The sequence below is a fragment of the Lepidochelys olivacea genome (assembly GCF_965140295.1).
Source record: "Lepidochelys olivacea isolate rLepOli2 genome assembly, chromosome: 3".
NCBI classification, from domain to species: domain Eukaryota; kingdom Metazoa; phylum Chordata; order Testudines; family Cheloniidae; genus Lepidochelys; species Lepidochelys olivacea.
This window is the reverse complement of record NC_140413.1, coordinates 208,274,066-208,294,802: the sequence shown is the minus strand read 5'-3', so window position 1 is coordinate 208,294,802 and position 20,737 is coordinate 208,274,066. Positions and strand designations below refer to the sequence as shown.

The window sequence follows — 20,737 nt, the reverse complement described above, 5'->3', positions numbered from 1 at the left end:
GGGACACTGTCACCCTGGAAGGGAAGGGATTTTACAGTGGCTTAGCTGGAGAGCCAAGTCATAAGAGCAGGCACATAACTGCAGGGCTGGGGCAGGTGTCTGTAGGGGATACTAGCTGATGAATGAGTTGCTTCGCCATGTCCAGCCACAAAGAGGCGTGCCTGCGGTCTACGCGCGTTTCCATAACTGAAGATTAAAGTACTGCATTCAAATGCAGGCCTGAATCAATTTAAGAGGAGAGAGGACCATAAACCAGAGCTGGCTGGAAAATAAAAATTCTGTTTTGTGATGCATTTTAAAGTTTCAACATTTGTTTTTGTTTTGCATCAGAACAAAAAACAGATCTTTCAAAAAAGAATTGTGGAAAACCCGTTAGAGAGGGAGAGAGGCAGACAGACACACACACACCTCAGAATAGCCAGCAGCCCAGTGCATTCATCTGTAATGTGGGAGACAGGTTCAAGTTCCTGCCCTGCCCAATTAGGAACAGGGACTTGAATCCGTCTCCCTTGGCCCAGCTGAGTGCCCAGCCACCCTGGTTATAGTCACACCCTCTCTCACGGTCTCCTGTTGGAGCTATTTCACTTTGTATACATAATCAAATACTCACTGGGCCTCATTAATCTCTCACTCAAGAAACTATTCAAAAGAAACAAAAGCAGGGGAAGATGAGACACCTATTGAGTATGTTGAGCAATATATGCTGGCTAGTGTCTACATCATATTAATATGTATTACCCACACTCTATATATTAATACGCATTAAGCATCAATAGCAATAAGCACAAATATTATAGCAGTTACATAGCCTCCATTTACCTATATCTTTATTATAACCCTATTCACTTATGCTAAGTATCCCATAACACCTTGCATTAGCAGAAGCAAACTTTGGCTTAAGTAGATAGGAAAGCTGTCAGGACCAGGACATATGATTATTTTACTACAGCAAGAGGTAGGGAGTTATTCTCACAGGCCAATGCTAGTATCCAAAACAAAGATAAGGGAAGGAACAGAGCATTAATTTCAGGAATTCATATAATCTGATGGGTTGGATTTTAATGACATGTAAAGAGATGTGTAATTTATAAAATCATCTCATAAATACTAACAGCTGAGATGTGTAACTTTGGGAGCACACCTGCATATGGTGAACGTAACAATGCCGCATGATGCAGCTTTCTGGAGACTGGTATCATATTGAACTTTTTCCCTATACTAGATTATTAATGGCTTGTAATAATAATCCTGACTGCTACAGGTTGGTCACCTGAATATACTTCATAATGAACCAAAGTGTGGTCAAGCAACTGACTACAATTTATTAACAAGTGACAGCGTCAAGACCTCCTAATATGCTAAAAACTGTGCTATCAAAGGACAGGATGAAAATAAAATACAGAACTGAAATACGCATCACCTTCAGATTTCAAAGGGAATCCCAAACCACAACATTAGTGGCCTTCAGAAATGTTAAGAGTTTCAGTTTTCCTATGTACCACAATATAACGTCCTTAATTAATACTTATTTTAGAACTACTGTTCCAAATGCAAGAGAGTCACCTCCTCCTCAGTTTTTCCTCATAATTTCCAATCGTCAAATAGCCAAGGTTTTTTTTTGGTGCAAAGTCTAGTTTACTCCATGAAAACATCACTTGCAGATGTAACTTGATGCAAACTAAAAGATATATGTTAAAGACGGCTACTATAATAAGAGAAAAATCTATTCTAGCAAAACCTAATTAAAGACACTTGTGTGCACACAGTTCTCTTTACATTTGGCATATTCGCCCTGCTGAGTTCATTCAGTGCTGTCCCAATACAGAGTTTGTGAAATCTCAATTCATGACCAAGGATGTGATTAAATGTCACCTACACTGAACTGTGATGTCCCTGAAGGATCCAGTCAGTAGAAACAGCCTGTTTATAGAGAAATAGCTTAGCAATTAGTACTGTTGGTAAAGGAAATACAGAAAATATGGCAGTGTAACAGTGGTTAATAAATTATGTTTTGCTGCGGATCATTCCTCTTTGGAGAGGCAATGCTACAGCATTTTTGAAATGAGCAAAAGAAACAAAAATTGTACCTGAGATAGCTGCCAAAATAAGCAACAATGTTTGGATGCTTACAGTCTTTCATCATAACGATTTCCTGCTGCACAACAGCAAAATCTTCCCCTGAAGAAGAAAACAATTGATATTTTTGTCGTATTTAAATATCCATCCCTCGGAGTTTGGCGTTCAACGTTTTTTTTTTAAACTGAAGAGCTCGGGTCATTATCAGATTTGTAATTAACTTCATTTTATATTCATGTACATTTCTAGAATACAGAACTTTGTACGGCAACACAAGTTCTAAAAGACTAAGGGAATAACAGGTAACTATATTCTTAAAATCAGAGGACTCCTATGTCAGGATGGAGCCCTAGTCCACTACTTGACACCACTTAGAGGACAGTAGCCACAGCTCTTCTCAACCCCTTTTTAAATTCAATTACTCTTTATTTAAAGGGTAGAAAATGATTTTTAAAAAAATCATTTACTCTTACACCTGTGTAGATTCTCTTGTGGGAAGCTCTGCTAGTAGAGACCAAGCAAGCTTACATTATATACGAAGGTTAAAAGTTGGTAATAATAATTTTGTATGTTAATAACAATGTTCCCGTTTATAGCCAGTCCTAAAAGTGAACAGCTTCCTGGTTGTATGCTCAAGAGTCTCTGCTCTCCTTGGCAGGAATTGTTGTATATAAAAGTTCCTCACTTAATTCTTTTCCCTGGCACCTTGCTGTGTGGGTCTCCAGATGTACTATCAATAATCTATGTTCTTGAAATATGGCAAAACTTGTTACCTCTAACCAGCATCTAAATCCATCTTGGATTATCTTCCTACAGAGAAATCATGTCATAGCACTCTTCAATGACCTTGAAACAAACTTAATAAGCATACAACTATACAGAAAGTGCTAAGTTGTCTTTTCAGGCATTTCTCCAATGTTGTTGCTTTGCCATTTATCTGAGCCTTGCTATCTGGTGCCTAGGTTGGGCCAATGTTTCCATTACAGACTCCAATTACCAGGTTTACACAGCTATAAAAACTTGGTCAAACTATAGGAATAAAGAATTCCAGTGTTTGTTTTTTGGGGGAGTTTGCAATGGGACAGGAATTAATTTAACCTTTTAAAAAGCTTTTTTTCCCCCAGATACTATTTTGCAAGCCAAAATTTCAAACATAGCTTTGAGCTGATTCTTAAGCTCATTCGGACAAATTAGTATCCATATGTATTTTGGAAAAGCTAGTTTTATAGGACTTATTTACTATCTATTAGAAAATACATTTTAAAGGAGTCCCCAGATTCTCCTTAGTCTAAAATAGCTTTAAGAACTTGGTAAAATAAAAATGTGTCTGACAGACTAGGACCTCCAACATTTATCTCTATGAAGAATTTTCTTCTTTAAAAAAAAAAGAAAATATTTTTAAAAGAATGTAAAGAGACAGACTGAAAAAAAAAATGAAGAAAATTCAAAGGTATCCTGTTATGACCAGTTATGGCAGAAGTCTCTGGTCAATGCACTGTGTAAACCATAAGCCAGATTTTACAAAAGACCATTGTCCAGGAGTTGAGGACATACACTAAACTTATAGTGCTAGAGAACTTCCAATAGAGTTGACTAAATTATTCCTTGTGAAGATCAGATGTTGCAAATTTAGCCCTTTAAATTTCCAAATTGTTTGCAAACAATCATCATCAGACTTGTAAAACTGTTAATTTATTTTGTGTATTGAAAGCAAGTTTCAATCTACAGATTTCAGAGTAGCAGCCGTGTTAGTCTGTATTCGCAAAAAGAAAAGAAGTACTTGTGGCACCTTAGAGACTAACCAATTTATTTGAGCATAAGCTTTCGTGAGCTACAGCTCACTTCATCAGATGCAGGCTGCAAATTAACTGCTCAAATTCAGCTGTGTTATTCATAGTGTATAACTGATTACCTAAGTCACATGATACTGTTTCTGCTCCCAGACAGCATAAACAGCTAGAAATTATTCTCCTCCCCACAACCAGTCTGCAACTGGCAGACAGACTGTGATCCCTCTGAAATGTGGACCTTGCCCCCGTGAGCCAGGCTTTTGCTACTTGGGACAAAAAGCCACTCACTCAGAAGCCCTGGATAGCTGCTTCTATAAGGGAGGGAGGCCAGCTGGGACTTATCACAGCTATGCATCACTCTCCCTATCAGTTGCCAAAAACCCACATTGAAGTACAAACTGCTAGGCACAATTTAGGCCAGCATGACATAAAAGAAAATTAGAATTTTAATAGAGTCTCTCCATTTCAGGACCACCATACAACTTACATTAATCCAGAACACTGTCCTGAGGGTCAAGTTCATAGATAATGAAGGCAGACTGGAATTCACTCTCCCAGAAATAGTATATTTGAGTATAAGCTTGGCCATATTTAGAAAGAGTTGCAAGACATCTTTTCCACCTACTAAAAGCTGAAAAATCGGGTAATGTAACTATCTGCCCATGACTTTGTCTACTCTATAGCTCCAGGGGGAACATAGTGTTTCTATTCCTCTTACTCAGAAGATTAACCCAATATAAATCACATAAGGCCAACTACTGTGGTGGTGGTCCACTCTTTCTATTACTATGTAAGATATCCTGAGAATAGTTCCAGTTTCACAAACATGTCTTGTTTAGGGCTATCCTACTATTAAACTGATTTTTACTATTTAGGATAAGATGTGTATATGCAATACACATACACAAGACATATCCAGTTACAAATATAATCAGTTAAAATATTAAAAGATTTTCTCTTCTAACATGGACCTTAAAGTGAAACAGCACAACAGCTAAAAATAATAAACTAAACGTACATCTTACAGTATTTGTTATGCTCAACAAGTCTAATCAGATCAGTCCTCAGCCCTAAAACACTTTATGATATGTAAATGAGATACACCTTGTAGAATCCAATTACATACACAATTAACACATAGCTCTATTATAGTGGGCCACCAGGTCTACTTTAGCTTTCTATTAAAAAGCTGAACTTTTCTAAGTGCTCTAAAATCTGCATGGTTACTCAGACTGATTTGAAATCTGGTATGCCTCGTGAGCAGAGATCCTATCAATCTGTTTGCCATGGAAAAACACAAAAAAACATGGAATCTGCATTTTTACAGAGAACCTTTACTTTACATTTTGTGAAAAAAACAAAAACATTAACTAAATTTTACTGAAAGTGCCAGTGTCACTTATTCCAAAGGTTCTCAAACTGGGGAGCACACCCCCTTGGAGGGATGCACTATGTATTCAGGGGGGCGAGAGGGGGAAGGGTGCGTGAGAAGCTGCTGGTGGCGGCACTGCCTTCAGAGCTGGACACCTGACCAGCAGCCACCACTCTCTGGCCGCCCCGCTCTGAAGGCGGGGTGGAGAACGGCAGCTGCTGGCCGGGCACCCAGCTCTGAAGACAGTGCCACCACCAGCAAGCACAGAAGTAAGGGTGGCATGATATGGTATTATCACCCTTACTTCTCCACTGCTGCTGGCGGCGGCGCTGCCTTCAGAGCAGGGTGGCTGGAGAGCAATTCTATTAATTTTATTATCATGATTGATGGCACTGGCAGGCTTCGAACTTGTTTAAAAATTGTAAATATATCAACAAAACATTGTGGTCAACTGATAAATATATATATAAATATATATGGTATTAGTGGCTAGGGAAAGTAAAGTTCAGCATTTCATTTAAGCATGGTGAAACATGGATTTTTATGCTTTTTTATTGGAGAATTTTGGGTTTTTTTAATCATGGAAAACTAGGATCCCTCCTCATGAGGGCTCTCTGGCTAGGGTGAGAAACAAATTTGGGGTTATTTTAACCAAGGGGTTCCTGAGATACAGCTTTTAAACAGGGGGTGGAAAGCTTTCTTAAGGTTGACATTTTCCTGAATGTTTTTTTGGGGATCAAACCATAGCTTGATCCTGGCACAGGGGTCTCAACTGCTTGAGAGTTAGCCCCAACTAGCTCTTGGCACCCACTATTCCTTTGGGGGAGCAAAATTCAGTAAAATATTCTCCAAAGAGTTTAGCACACAAACTCAGTGGATTACACGGAGCATAGAGGTCAGAAGAGCCAACAGGATTTGTAGTCCTTTAAGTTTTGTTACAGCTGGGTAGCTCAATGGGATAAGCAGTAGTCCTTTGAACCCCACCAGTGTCAGTTCAAAAGCCACCTGGGGAAGAAATCTGGAAAAAGTTTGTAGGCATCTTGTTCAAAGCTTTCAGGGGGAGGACAGAGTTTATTTTATGTAAGAGGAATTTAATCAAAGTTATTCGGGGGAGGGGGGGAATCACATGTGAAAGGTTGGCTTGAACAGAACAGCAATTGGGGGTGAAGCAGTAGGAGTGAATAGGGACGAGGGGTTTGGGGCTATAGTGAAGGGATTATGGGAAAGGAACATGAAGGTAAATGGCAGGAGGACTGAGGGAAAATAGGGGCAGGGGCATTGTCAACCCCACATTCTCCCTTCCATTGCGTGGGCCAGCATTTGAAAGGCTAAGCCCCTCTTCACGACCTTCATGTATGCTGGAAACTGGGGGTCCCACCCCCCTGCGGTGATCTGATCCACACATACACCTTCCCCCATATGGGCTGTGATTTGTGGGGCTACCCCTCTGGGGGTGTCTCAGACCTTCCACCTTGTGTGCATGTGTACCAGGATCTGGGGGCCTCAGTCCATCTACGGGGGTCTGAGTCTCTCTCCCTAAACCCCACCAACATCAGCTTGGATCTGGGGGCTCTTGTCCCTCTAGGTGGTCTGAAAATATATTAGGTATATGAATGCTTGCTGGGAGGAGAGGGTGATTGGGGTGGGAGAGTGGGTGGGAATAGGGAAAAGTGGGGGGGGGGGGGAAGACGCCTGCAGCAACAGATAGAGTATTACGGGGAGGAGGATAAATTTGGAATGGTCGTAGGGAAAGGAAGGGGTTGGACAAATGTAAGGGGTGGCAGAAGAACTGGGGGTTCTGAGTGTGGAGGCCCATCAGCCCTGAATTCTCCCCTTCCGGATGGGTGCTGGGATATGGGGAAGCCCTATGCCCTGCAAGGGTTTGAGCCCTGCTCCCTTCCCAATGTGTGTCCTGGGATCTGAGGGACCCTACGCTTGGGGTGTCTGAGCCACTCTCCATGTCCCTCTGCATGAGCTGGGATCTGGGGGGCCCTATCCCTTTGCAGGGGTGTGAGATCCTCTTCTTGCCCCGTGAACTAAGGGGGGGCAGAATGTAATGCAAATTTAAACATCTGAAATCCATTGAAACGAACAATTAAGATACTTGTCACCAATGTGTGGAGGGTGATAAGGGGAGCTGGCAAGCCTCGAAGCAGAGGCAAGAAGCCCAGCTGGGGGTAGGTAGTGGGGGTGAGGGGCTCAGTTTAGTGCAGTTCAGGCTACATAACCAAGGAAGTGTGCAATCCTCCACTAAGCTGCTGCTTGTGACACAGCAGAACAGTGGAAGGCAAGGAGCAACTTCTTGCATGCCAAAGGCTCCTACCGTGCTAACAATGGCTTAATGGGATGGGAAGGGGAAGGTAAATCTTGCACAGGATGCTACATGTTCTGGGAAATGGTGAGGAAATGGGATGGCAAAGGACAGAGACACACCTGTCTTCTCGGACACCTTTAAAGTTATTGTAACCACCATGTGATAAAACTGTCAAGATTTGGGGCCACCGACCTTGTCAGAGATTTCTCTTACCGGCCCTGTTAGCAATTACACACTCCAAGCAAGACCATTGTCCCCATTCCACAACAGTGGGGATACAGAAGGGGAGGAGCACTGAGGAATCACACAACAACTGTGTGGCCTAGTGGAGAAACCATTGAATTGGCACTATTCCTGGCTTTGCCACTGGTCTGCTGGATGACCTTGGGAAAGCCACTTCACCTACCTGTACCTCACTTTCCCATCTGTAAAATGGGGATAAGGATGTAAAATTCATTACAATCTACTGATGCAACACACTATATAAAAGCTAGGTCATCTTCTAATTAAATTAGTGACAGTCCTGTACCATAACAACTGCAAAGCTATGTGAGAACTACAGCTACCCATATGACTACTAACTCCTGCAACAAACATTTTTCTATTTAAAAAAAAAATAAGACTAGGAAACTTCATTAATTCAGAGTTAAGGTTGCCCAGAGATATCTCATACCCTTCCAGAACACTGAGCCAAGCAAACTCAAACCTCTGAAAACCAGGAAACAGAACTAAGGTACATGCCAAAGCAACCTTAACTCTGGCTTCTTTGAGAGATGATCCAATAATCCCACAGCACACATACTCATACTCTGCCTTTGCAGATCGTGTACATCATTCAGGGAACAGGGCACATGACACCTGCAACAGTCAAACGCCTGTTTGGTAAAGCAAAATTTGTTTTAGGTGAGCTGTACTGGAGTTCTCTGTTTTGTTCCACACCCAAACACTAAGTCTGCTCCCAAAAACAGTCCCAACAGTTGTTAAATTTTACAGCCCTTCACTCTTATCCAAAATATTCCATTTCACACTACACTTTCACTTACCCATCATTAAACCCACCAACTGCTCTCGTATCCACCGCACTGCTAATAATCTGCATAGCAAGAAGACCCCTGTGCCCCCTACTGACAACCTGCACAATTCAGTACTGGAATGCTGAACAGTAGATCCCTCAAGGTACATATGCACCTCTTTCCTCTGATCACACACATTGGGGGGAGGGCCTCTGACCTAGATCTTCTTACATGACCATCACACCTCTACCAAGCTGTTCCAACTGATGCCTCCACCATTCAGTACACTGACACCTAACACAAGGAATGCAGTGGAATGCATGCAGATAATTTCCTGTGGCTAGTCCCAGCTCTGGGAGACAGAATTAGGGTATGTCTACACTGGAAACTTCACAGCCCTGCCACAGGAACACTCCTGTGGCAGAGCTTTGAAGTGCTCAGAGTTGCTGCGCTCAGGGGGTGATTTTTCACCCTCCTGAGCCAGCAAGTTAGAGCACTATAAAATGTAAGTGTAGACAAGCCCTTAGTATTGCATTGGGGTGAACCTTAACTCCGAATTTCCTGGTTTTCAGAAGTTTGAGTTTTGCTGAAGGGCAGGAGATACTTCCACACAACCTCAACTCTGCTTTAAGTTTTTTCTCAGTGAATTATAGTGTGTTTTAGTCAGGGTCTTCATGAGTATTTCTGGACTCATGGAATATACTGAAGTCCTGGACCCTTCCAGGTCATCTATTACTCCTCCTATCTTTCTCGAGTAGTATTCCACACCTTCTCTCACTCTCCTTCACTTTTGTCTCACTGTCTTCATTTCTCTTACCATGCATAGTTTTCATTTCATGCAGACTGATAAAGCGTTAACTGAATATTGTTAATATCTAATACTTCATGATTTTGGAAAAAATGTACACCTTACACTAAACTGAAGCTTTAAAAAGTTTCCTTTTAAATGTTTCACACCCATTGTTTGCTCATTTCTAGTACAGTTTCTTAGACTATATCTACACTCATAGGTGCCAACTCTGTGGGTGCTCCAGGAGTGGAGCACCCACGGAAAAAAATTAGTGGGTGCTTAGCACCCACCGGCAGCCAAGCTCCCCAGCCACCCCTCCAGCACCTCCCGCCCGCTGGCAGCCCCGCAGATCAACTCCCCCAGCTCGCTTCCAGCTGTTCCGCAGCGTGCAGGAGGTGCTGGGAGAGAAGGGGAGGAGTGGGAACAGGGCAAACTCAGGGAAGGGAGGGGACGGAACTGGGTGGAAAGAGGCAGGGAAGAGGTGGGGCGGGAGCGGAGTGGGGGCAGGGCCTTGGGGGAAGAGATGGAATGGAGGCGGAGCCTGGGATGGAGCAGGGATTGAGCATCCCTGGGGAAAGTTGGAAGCTGGCACCTGTGTCTACACTACAACTGAAGGTGTGATTTACAGCTCGGACACGTTTAATCTAGCTAGCACACTAAAAACAGCAGTGAAAACATGGCAACACAGACTAGGAATGTGTGTACGTACCCAGAGGGACTGGGAAGGTTTGTAGAGCCCATGCTGAAGACCATGCCACTGTGTCTTTGTTACTATTGTTAGCATGTCAGATTAAACATAGCACAGATATGCCTATCCAAGGTGCAAATCATACCTTCGAATGCAGCATAGACATACCCACAGTACAGACTTTGTCCAATCTGATGCTCATTCTAAAAAGATTGTATGTTTACAAAAACATAATTCCTGGACACTTGATTTTCTTTAAGAGGATGCCCCGATTCCACTCTGCCACCCCTATCTTCCCGATACTAACCTGCATGGTGGGAATATTTGAGAATGCTGTTTTTATATTTATTGGTTATATCTAACGCAAAATACTACACACTTTCTGCAGCATGATATGCAGAGACAGATGTAAGACAGGAGTACCACAGCTAGAGTTAGCAATGCAAAACAGCAGGCAAAGCAACACAATAAAAAATTAAAAGTAATCCTACGCTTTTTTTTTTTTTGCGCATTTCTTTGTGTTCATCCTTCCATCCTTAAAAATGCATGTCAATGAAAGAGGGGATGCATAGCAGGAAATTTGGTGGTGAGGGGACCAAAAATTATCCCTATCCCTTCTTGGTCATTTTTTTTTAAACGTTAATTTTGTAAAATAAGAGCAAACAAAAATGAGCACAATTAAAACATGGAAAATATCTGAAGTCTGTAAAGTGGTAAGCTTCACCACGAGGGGACACTTACCTGGTTCCAGTTTTATTACTTTAATTGCTGCTAGCTCACCCGTGTTAACATTCCGAGCCTATAAAAAAAAGAGAAAAGTGTATCTTAATTTTATATTCTTCAGTAATGTGAAGAGTTCATGCTAGAGCAATTAAAAACTCACTACATAAACTAAACATTAATTTTTTTTTATACAAATGCGGTGTTTTACAAGTCTGCGCTAAATTAAAACATTTTGCAGATTTGTGTGTTACATCAGATTTATGATTAGTTTAAGGCTAGGAGGGTTTTTTCAGTTAAACGTGTTACTGTAATTAAACATAACGGGCCATACATCATATATTTTGATTAGCTAAATAAGCATTGCTGTGCAGTTAGCACTTTAGAACTTCTTTTAAAGTACGATCCACATGACCGACTGATGACAATAAGCCAAACGTCGCTGAGAAGTCGCTGGCTTCAAGAAGCCACAATCCAAATTTTATAAATTCAGCCTTTTTTCTCCTTTCTTGCCCTGCCATCTTTTCAAACAAAATGGTGAACTATGCATTAATTCTTAACCATGCTCACAAGACTGAATTTTGCAATCACAACCTGGAAATCTTTAACAAGTTTTATATGGACATTTACCATGAAAAAGTCTTGAGAGAAATTTATTTTCTAATTACAAAAGCAAACTATCTTGCAAGGACACTAAAAGTTAATTTGGAATAAAGTGTGCGCTTTGGTACATCAGACAAATTATGCAGCAAGGGTCATGAATTATGCTGCACTGATGCTCTACAAATTTGTGACATACTGGGAATTGGGACAGGTTGCTTACAAATAGTTTCAGCCTACATGGCTCCCAAACTGGGGGATCAGAAGGTATGCAGTAGTAAGCACACTGCCTTGATGAGAAGCAGCTTCCATCTAAGGCTCTTGAATCTTGTTGCTTTCAAGACAGTACTTCAACCTTTTCTGCTCTGTATTCTACTACATACCGTTAGTTCCCTACCCCCACCTACCCACAGTATCTTCTGCCTGTGAAGCTACTAAAATCAGCTAAGGAGTTAGTAGACAGTATGAAAACAGCCCTCCCACTGTCCCAGCCCAATATATGTATGTAGCAACTTGATTTTGAGCAGCATCCTAGAAAAAACTTACATGGCAATTGCTCAGCATCAGAATTACATTATATATTGGGGTGCTGTTATGCAAAAATGTACCTTATGTTACAGTAAAAAATTAATAGAAGCTAAATTTTAAGAAGACATTAAAAAGAAACCCAAATACGGTAAACAGCCTTTCCCCCCCCCTTAACTAATCATCTAGGACCACTGCTTGGAAGAATTTACTGGTCCTTAAAAGTATTTTGTATAAGTCCACCAGTGTGTTTCCAGCCCTGGCGAGTCATAATATAATAATACACCTTCAAACGACGTTTAGATTATCAGTTCACTTTTCCACCCTTTCAATTACAACATGATGTTAGCAGATAAGTGACTTGAAAATTTTAAGACCAGCTTTACAAAGATATTAAGGTGCCTAAAGAAGATGACATCAATGAGTTGGTTTTTCAAAAGTTTCTAGGCATCTATCTGTATCTTTAGGCTCCTAGGGATCTTTAAAAATCTGGCCCTTAGAAGCTTAAGTCCCACTGCTTTACAACAAAACTTAGGGTACTAGATCATGTTTGAAAACGGGACTTTGAAGATTTTAAAAAACTGAGCTGCTATCTCCATCATTATGCTTGTGAAAGCATGAAATTCTACCTATCAAATGGTATAAAGTCTTTCCTTCTAACCGTAAGGGTGTGAGAGATGAGCTTGTAAACTCATGTTTGAACTGGAGTTGAGAAAACAGCAAGATGTTAATCAATATGTGAAACAAGAGAGCCTGGCAACCTGCCAAGCCTAGAAATAAATTCTGCAAGGCAGTGGGAAAACACAATAATCTCAGATTTCAATCTTTGGTTTTCTACCCTTAGCAGTTCCCATTACTAGAATTTAAACTTCTCATTTTTCCTTGGCATAGCAGTACTTTTTTGGCACTGCTACAAAATATGTTAAATAGATCGAAACGGTCTGCCTCTGGATGGACAGGATGACATACAGAACAAAGGCTGTCTTTTCTACTTGACAGGTTTCAGAGTAGCAGTTGTGTTAGTCTGTATTCGCAAAAAGAAAAGGAGTACTTGTGGCACCTTAGAGACTAACCAATTTATTTGAGCATAAGCTTATGAAGTGAGCTGTAGCTCACGAAAGCTTATGCTCAAATAAATTGGTTAGTCTCTAAGGTGCCACAAGTACTCCTTTTCTTTTTTCTACTTAAGTTTTGGCAATTGTAAGGACATTAAAATGGCCACACTGGCTCAGACCAATGGTCCATCTTGCCCAGTATCCTGGTCTTCCAACAACGGCCTCTGCCAGACATCTGAATTTTCCACACCCGGAACAATGTAGTTATACTGACATAAGCTTGTAGTATAGACCAAGCCCCAGGCAAAAAATCAGTCAATGACTTTACTTAACCCTGGGAGAAGCTCTCTCATTGGCACTGGAGGTGTCTTCACTAAGCCGCTGGAGCACTGTAAGTGTAAATGAGCCCTTAGTGTTTGGCTGAGACCAAAGCTTGCATAAGGGATATATGGCTGAAGGTCAACCAGGATAAGACAAATATTTGTTGGTTACAAAAGCAACCAGGAAATATGCAGACACTCCATAGGAAGGTCTGCATTCATCTTCTGTTTGTACTTGCAGCCAAACTGACTCCCAGTTACTTCTGATGATCAAGAAATAACAATGGCCAAGTGTGGTGTGCCCCCCTCAGTTATATATGGGTGGGAGCTTGCAGTGGTTTCTTTCAAATGCAGACTTCGCTACTGTTGCTCATGCCTTTCTAAACTCAAGATTAGATTATGGCAGGGGTTCGTAAACTTCATTGCACCACAAAAATTACTTCACGACCCCAGAAGGGGGGACTGAAGCCTGAGCCTGCCCAAGCTCCATTGCCCTGGGTGGTACAGCCATAGCCCGAGCCCCACCATTCTGGGCAGAGGGCCAAAGCTGAAGCTCAAGGGCTTCAGCCCCAGTCAGGGGGCCTGCTACCTGAGTCCTGCCGCCCAGGGTAGCGGGGCTTGGGCTTCAGCCCCGGGCCCCAGCAAGTCTAAGCCAGCCCTGGTGACCCCATTCAAAGCGGGCTGCAACCCACTTTGGGGTCCCAACCCACAGTCTGAGAACCGCTGGTTTATGGTGATGTGCTCCACACAAAGCTGCATCTTAAACCCATCCAGAAAAAATCAAACTGATGCAGAAGTCGTCTGTCCATTTGTTGACTCATCTCACCATGAGTATATTGCAGTTATTTTCCATGATCTGTGTTGACTGCTATCTTTTTTCCAGATGGAATTAAAGATGTTGGCTTTGGTTCATGCAGCCCTATATGGCTTTCTACCAACTGCAGCATCCGCATGCGGTCATACTGGCAATTTTGATATGTTCCAAAACCATAGCAAAAATACCTATACTAATTCAGTCTAAGAGATCAACACTGCTATAGACTAAACCTTCACATCTGAGGAAGTTTCTCAGCATTTTAAGGCCTGGTCTACAGTGAAAAGTTAGGTCACCAGAGCTACTTCAGTCAGGGGAGTGAAAAACACACCCAACCAACATAGCTGTGCCAACTTACTCCCCTAGTGCAGAGGCAGCTATGTTGACAGAAGAACGCTTCCGTCAATGTAGCTGCCATCATTCAGGGCAGTGGTGTTCCTACACCAACAGGAAAACCCCTTCCCTTGATGTAGGCTGTGTCTACACTATAGTCTCTACAGTGTAGACATATCCTAAGTAACCTTTGAGACACATTACTTCATCCACTGGGGACTGGGCTATACTAGTCAGGTCAACAGAGGGCAGCTTATGTCAACCTAATTATGTCAGTGTATACACTACAGCCTTGTCCCACCGATGTGAGAGTGCCCTACTACATGGACATAACTCCACCTCCACGAGAGGCATGGGGCTTTTGTCAGTGTAGTTATGACGATGCATACTTCCTTACATAGTGTCAAGGTTCCTTCCCCACTCTGACCTCTGGGGTACAGATGTGGGGACCTGCATGAAAAACCCCTAAGCTTATTTTTACCAGCTTAGGTTAAAACTTCCCCAAGGTACAAACTATTTTACCTTTTGCCCTTGGACTTTATTGCTGCCACCACCAAGTATCTAACAAATATATAACAGGGAAAGAGCCCGCTTGGAAACGTCTTTCCCCCCAAAATCCTCCCAAACCCTACACCCCCTTTCCTGGGGAAGGCTTGATAAAAATCCTCACCAATTTGCATAGGTGAACACAGACCCAAACCCTTGGATCTCAAGAACAATGAAAAAGCAATCAAGTTCTTAAAAGAAGAATTTTAATTAAAGAAAAGGTAAAAGAATCACCTCTGTAAAATCAGGATGGTAAATACCTTACAGGGTAATCAGATTCAAAACACAGAGAATCCCTCTAGGCAAAACGTTAAGTTACAAAAAGACACAAAAACAGGAATATATATTCCATTCAGCACAGCTTATTTTATCAGCCATTTAAACAAAACAGAATCTAACACATATCTAGCTAGATTACTTACTAAGTTCTAAGACTCCATTCCTTTTCTGTCTCTGGCAAAAAACAACACACAGACAGAGAGAACCTTTGTTTCTCTCCCCCCTCCAGCTTTGAAAGTATCTTGTCTCCTCATTGGTCATTTTGGTCAGGTGCCAGCGAGGTTATCCTAGCTTCTTAACCCTTTATAGGTGCAAGGGTTTTTCCTCTGGCCAGGAGGGATTTTAAAGGGGTTTACCCTTCCCTTTATATTTATGACACATAGGCTGTTGGCTGTCTTGTCAATTTCAGGGCTCCAGACTGGAGCCCTCAGCAGAGAACAGGGGGGCAAGAAGCCCAGGCAGCTATCTCCTGCTCTTTGTGGGAAGCAGGGAGGTGAGAAGCCCAGAAAGCAGTTGGGCTCCTGGTGGGGAGCTGCACAGAGCTGAGAGCCCTGGCTCTCAGCCCCCCAACACTGCCCCTCTTCAGTCGGTGGAAAAGCTCCTGGGGATGACACACACCGACAGAAGGAGGGGAGCGTGGACATCAGCCATCACAGTAATTACTGCGGTGACTGCAAGCTGACCTAACATAGGTCGACTTCAGTCTGAAGCGTACACATGCCCTGGAAAATAGTCACTTAAACCTCTGAAAACAGCAGGGTTCCAGATTAAGAAGTTCAATTTAACAGGTACCTGGTCAGAAACAAAGACTATCAATGTCTCTATACAAATGCAAGAGGCTTAAAGTAAAAACAAATTAACTAGAATGCCTCTCAATGGAAGAGGATCTTAATATACTAGGCATTATTGAAAAAAGTAAAATGATAAATCAGTAGGGTACTATAATACCTGGCTGTAAACTATACAGGAAAGACTGACTAGGCAAAAGAAGTGGAGGAGTAGCACTGTACTTAGAAGATTCTGCAGGATTTAGCAAGGCAAAAATTGAATGGAAAGGATCACACAGTTGCACCTTTCTGGACATGAAGCCCAAAGCGTGTGCGTGTGAATATTTATTTATTTTAATATTAATATTAATTAGTAGGCCTATTCTACTGGCCTCCAGATCAAGAAAAGGATATTGAATGAGCATTGGCCTGCTAAACCCAGGGTTGTGAGTTCAATCCTTGAGGGGGCCATTTAGGGATCTGGGGCAACTACGGGGGATTGGTCCTGCTTTGAGCAGGGGGCTGGACTAGATGACCTCCTGAGGTCCCTTCCAACCCTGATATTCTATGATTCTATGAAATCAGAGATTGCAAAAATCTAAGAAAAAAATAATGGCGGACTTCAGCTACCAACAGAAACTGGTCAAACGGCACTACAAAACAAAGTTTAAAGAAGCAATGTTTCAACACTTGAAGCCAGTGCTTCTTGGAATAGCTAGTTCTAGAGCACAAGAGCAGAGGCTATTCTTTACAGTCTTAAATAACAGTAGCTGAACCACTGAGTAACAGTGACTACAATATAATTAGATTCAACATCCTAGGAAGTAAGATACCAAGAACTGATAGAGGGACACCAAATTTTAGAAGGGTATACATTTCAATAAAATGAGGCTAGTCAAAGACTCTAAAGTTAAGAGTAAAAGTGAAATTTTTAAATGTAGCATGAATGCTATTTGAGGAAATCACAGCAGGCATTCTTGAACAAAAAGGGAATCAGGATGGCAAGAAGTAAACCCATTTGGCAAGACAAAAAGTTATTAAGCCAAACAGAGCCTTCAGGTTTGAATATCTAACCCTAGTGAAACTAATACACAAGAACATAAATTACAGTAAGCAATACGTAAGAGGGAAATTAGAAGGGTTAAAATAGAGTCAGAGCAAATAGCTAAGGCTCTTCATTATTGGTATTTACCAATTTTCCCTGAAATATTCCCACTGGTTTTTTGAAAAAGCCAGTATTCATGTCTTACTGATTTTGACGTGAATTTTGGGACCCAGAAATTTTTCCCAGGAGACGAAGATGGGGCTTTGCTGAAAAGCTGGCAGGGTCCAGCAGGGGTCTCTGTCTGCAAAGGGGTTTTAGTACTCATGGACCAGACTATTACTTCCTTCCTGAACCTGGAAGCCAGTACTACCTGACTGCTGCAGTGACAGGGCTGTTGGGAGCGGAAGGCTGCACCCCCATGCGTACTGTCTCCCTGCTGAACAGAGCCTACACTTCTGAGGCCAGCCCTTCAGAATGGGAGTCGATGGAGCCGTGCTGCGTAGCCGCAGCGATCAGCCCCAGGGCACACAACACCGTCTGCTTTCCTTCCATTACCCTGTCAGACGGCCTGTACGCAGGAAGCAGACTGGGCAGCACTGAAAGCCCAGATGGGCCAGGATGGGACTGTGACAGGATCCTCGGGGTACGACATGAACTGGGGTACTGCTGTGCCACCTTAATTCTCCAGCCTGGGCCATCTCTCACAATGCTTTGCTAGTGACAAACAGCAAAACCCTCCAGATGCTCTTATCACTTAGCACAACTGTGTGTGGACTCCCACACGCAGCTAAATTGCATGAATGCTCCCTGAACCACTCCCAGATCACACAGAGACAGGCATAAGTAAGTCTCTCAAGCCCCCAGCCTTGCACCCCCAGAATACATGGTCTTGCCCTGATCAGAAGCCTGACCAATATAAGTTTATTATCCAGTCTGCCCCTCCCTCGATGTGGAGAGGACACGCACTAACTTTTGTATACTGAGCTGAGATTTCCCAAGCACTTCAATCAAAACACACTGTTTTAGGTAAAATATAAAACAGATTTATTAAGTACAGAAAGTCAGATTTTAAGTGATTATAAATGGTAGTTACCAAAGAAAATAAAACGTAAGCACACAGTCTAAAATTATTAGACTAGGCAGTATTTGGATCAAGCAGTTTCTCTCACCCCACTGGATGCTGCAGGTAGGTTACAGTTCTTAATACACAGGCTTCCCCTTTAAGCCTGGGACCAGTCTCCCGAGTTCAAGTCTTTGTCTTTGCACTGTTCTTGTTAATTTCAACGTGGGCAGGGGAGGCGAAAGGCAAAACCATGATACCACTTTCCCCTATTTTATATCCTCAGTCCATATGCCTGGAAAACACTAGCCCAGACATGTCCTGGCAGGCTCTGCTGAATCAGAGTGAAGCAAACCCCTACTGAGTGATGCTTGTGCAGCCCTCTTAGGGCATTGTAAATCCCATGTTTACAACTCCCCTACTGATTAATGATCACTTAACACCCTCCTGGGAGTGGATCACCTCCTTTATTGTCACTGGAGAACTGGCAGTGAGTGACACTGAAATATGTTGCAAGTTTGAGAAACAACCATACAGCTAAGGCTCATAACTTCATACACACTAACGATATACATATTTTGACAGAACAGTGGATTTCAGCAGATCATGACATTCCGATTCCTTATGTGGCATACTTTGTACAAAACATATCGTAATTACATGACAGTGGTGCATATGCGGGTTCCAAGTTGCTGCACTGAGGTACAGAGTGCCACAAGGACTCTGTGTGAGTTAAAGACTTCTACTCCCCTCCTGATCCAGGCTCTTCCATTCCTCTGCAAGCAGGGGAAGAAAGACAGACAGGGAGTTGGGTCCTGGTAGCTGAGACTGCCCAACTGCTTCAGGCAGTGAAAGGCTTCCTCAAACACTACATGGTGAGTAATCCCCACCCTGCATGGATACCAGGCACTCTTCCCCCTCCACCCCATTTCTCCCCCCACCCGCCTTCTGGTCCTGGTTTTTACCAATTTTTCTCCTATTTTTAATAAAACCCAATAAATTCCCAGGACACTTTAAAAAATAAAAATAAAAAATGAAAGGCCTTACAAATAGCTAATGACATTAAAAAAACCACAAGAAATTATGTAACTATTTCAGAAGCAGGAAGCCTGCCAAAGAGTTGGTGGGTCTGCTGGATCACCAAAGTTAAAGGGAGATCTATAGGCACTGCTGAGAAGATATAGACTGATACAAATAAATCTATCACAAAAGTTGTCAGGGACCTGTCCTTTTCTTGTAATAAAGATCAGGTGCTATCAGAAATTGAAGTGTCAAAAAGAAAAGGTGTGAAATAATCATATAATGAAAAGCAATATGTCACCAGGCCTAGACGGTATACATCCAAGAGTTCTGAAGGAGATTATGAAGTGTGAATTATTATGAATTATGAAGTGGCTCAGCTGATAACAAAAACATGCAATTTTTCACCAGAAACAACTTTTGCGCCAGAGGGTTGGAGGGCAGCATGTATTATACCCTTTTTTTTTTTTTAAAGGGTTCTAGGAATTATCCAGAGAATTACACACCAAAAAGCCATATGTCTACTTGGAAAACTGGTTGGAACTCATAATAAAATACCTGGAAGATCATGACATGATAAGGTCTAATCACCAGAGCTTCTACAAAGGGAAAGTGTCTCTCTAATCCAAGGGATCTCAAACTTCATTGCACCATGACTCCCTTCTGACAACAAAAATTACTACATGACCCCAGTAGAGGGGGACTGAAGCCTGAGCCTGCCCCAGCCCCACTGCCCTGGGTGTGCGGGGCCAAAGCCCAAGCCCAAGGGCTTCAGCCCCAGATGGGGGCCTGTAACCTGAGCCCCACCACCCAGGTCTGAAGCTCTCAGGCTTCGACCCCAGGCCGTGGTGCTCGGGCTTCGGCTCTGGCCCTGGGTTCCAACAAGTTTAAAGCCAGCCCTGGTGATCACATTAAAATACAGTCGCGACCCACACTTTGAGAACCGCTAATCTATTAGAACTGTTTGAACACATCAATAAAATAGAAAATAAAGGCGACTGGTTGACAATTTTTACAACCTTTTTTCAGGCTAAGAGACAGGGTAAGTGGTCAATTTTCACCATGGCAAAAGATTAACAGCTGGAACCTCAAGGTTCAGCGCATGGTCTGGTGTTGTTTACTCTAATTAACAACAGTTTTTGGAAGAGAGGTGTGTAGTGAGATAGCACAATTTGCAGATGACAATTATTTAGGTTAGCTAAATCCAGAGAGAACTATGAGGAACCAGAGGGATCTAAGTAAGCTAGGTGAATGGGCAACAAGATAGCAAAGTTCAATGTTTATAAACGCAAAATGCTGCACGTTATAAGGAAACTTTTAACCTACTCATACACCCTACAGAGTTCTAACGTAACTGTTTCAGCTCTGGAAAAGAACTTGGGCATCACTCAATGTGGTCAGCTCAGTGACTAACTCTCCTCTGTGTAGCAGCAGCCAAAAAAAAGCAAACAAGATGTTAAGATGCATAAGGGATGATGAATTAGAGAAATATTATAATGCCATTATAAGTCAATGGTCAGACCTCATCTGGAATACTGTACACAGCATTTGTCACCCTATCTCAAAAATCAGAATTAGAGTGGGCTCAAAGAGATTTTAATATGAAGAGA

At 42.3% G+C, this 20,737-nt stretch overlaps 1 protein-coding gene across 4 annotated transcripts in view; it reads right to left on the bottom strand.

The window, feature by feature from the left end:
• The window catches only part of MAP4K3 (mitogen-activated protein kinase kinase kinase kinase 3), a 136,028-nt gene that overhangs the window by 107,286 nt on the left and 8,005 nt on the right, over positions 1–20,737 (bottom strand). For 3 of the 4 annotated variants that reach the window (XM_084622281.1, XM_084622282.1, XM_084622283.1), the window contains exons 2-3: positions 10,785–10,842; positions 2,088–2,178 (exon numbers count right to left, since the gene is read on the bottom strand). In XM_084622281.1, coding sequence (XP_084478407.1) covers positions 2,088–2,178; positions 10,785–10,842 — 149 coding nt within the window. Of the gene's footprint in view, positions 1–2,087; positions 2,179–10,784; positions 10,843–15,378; positions 15,398–20,737 lie in introns of those variants that run through there. The other variant, XM_084622284.1, reaches the window with a different exon arrangement.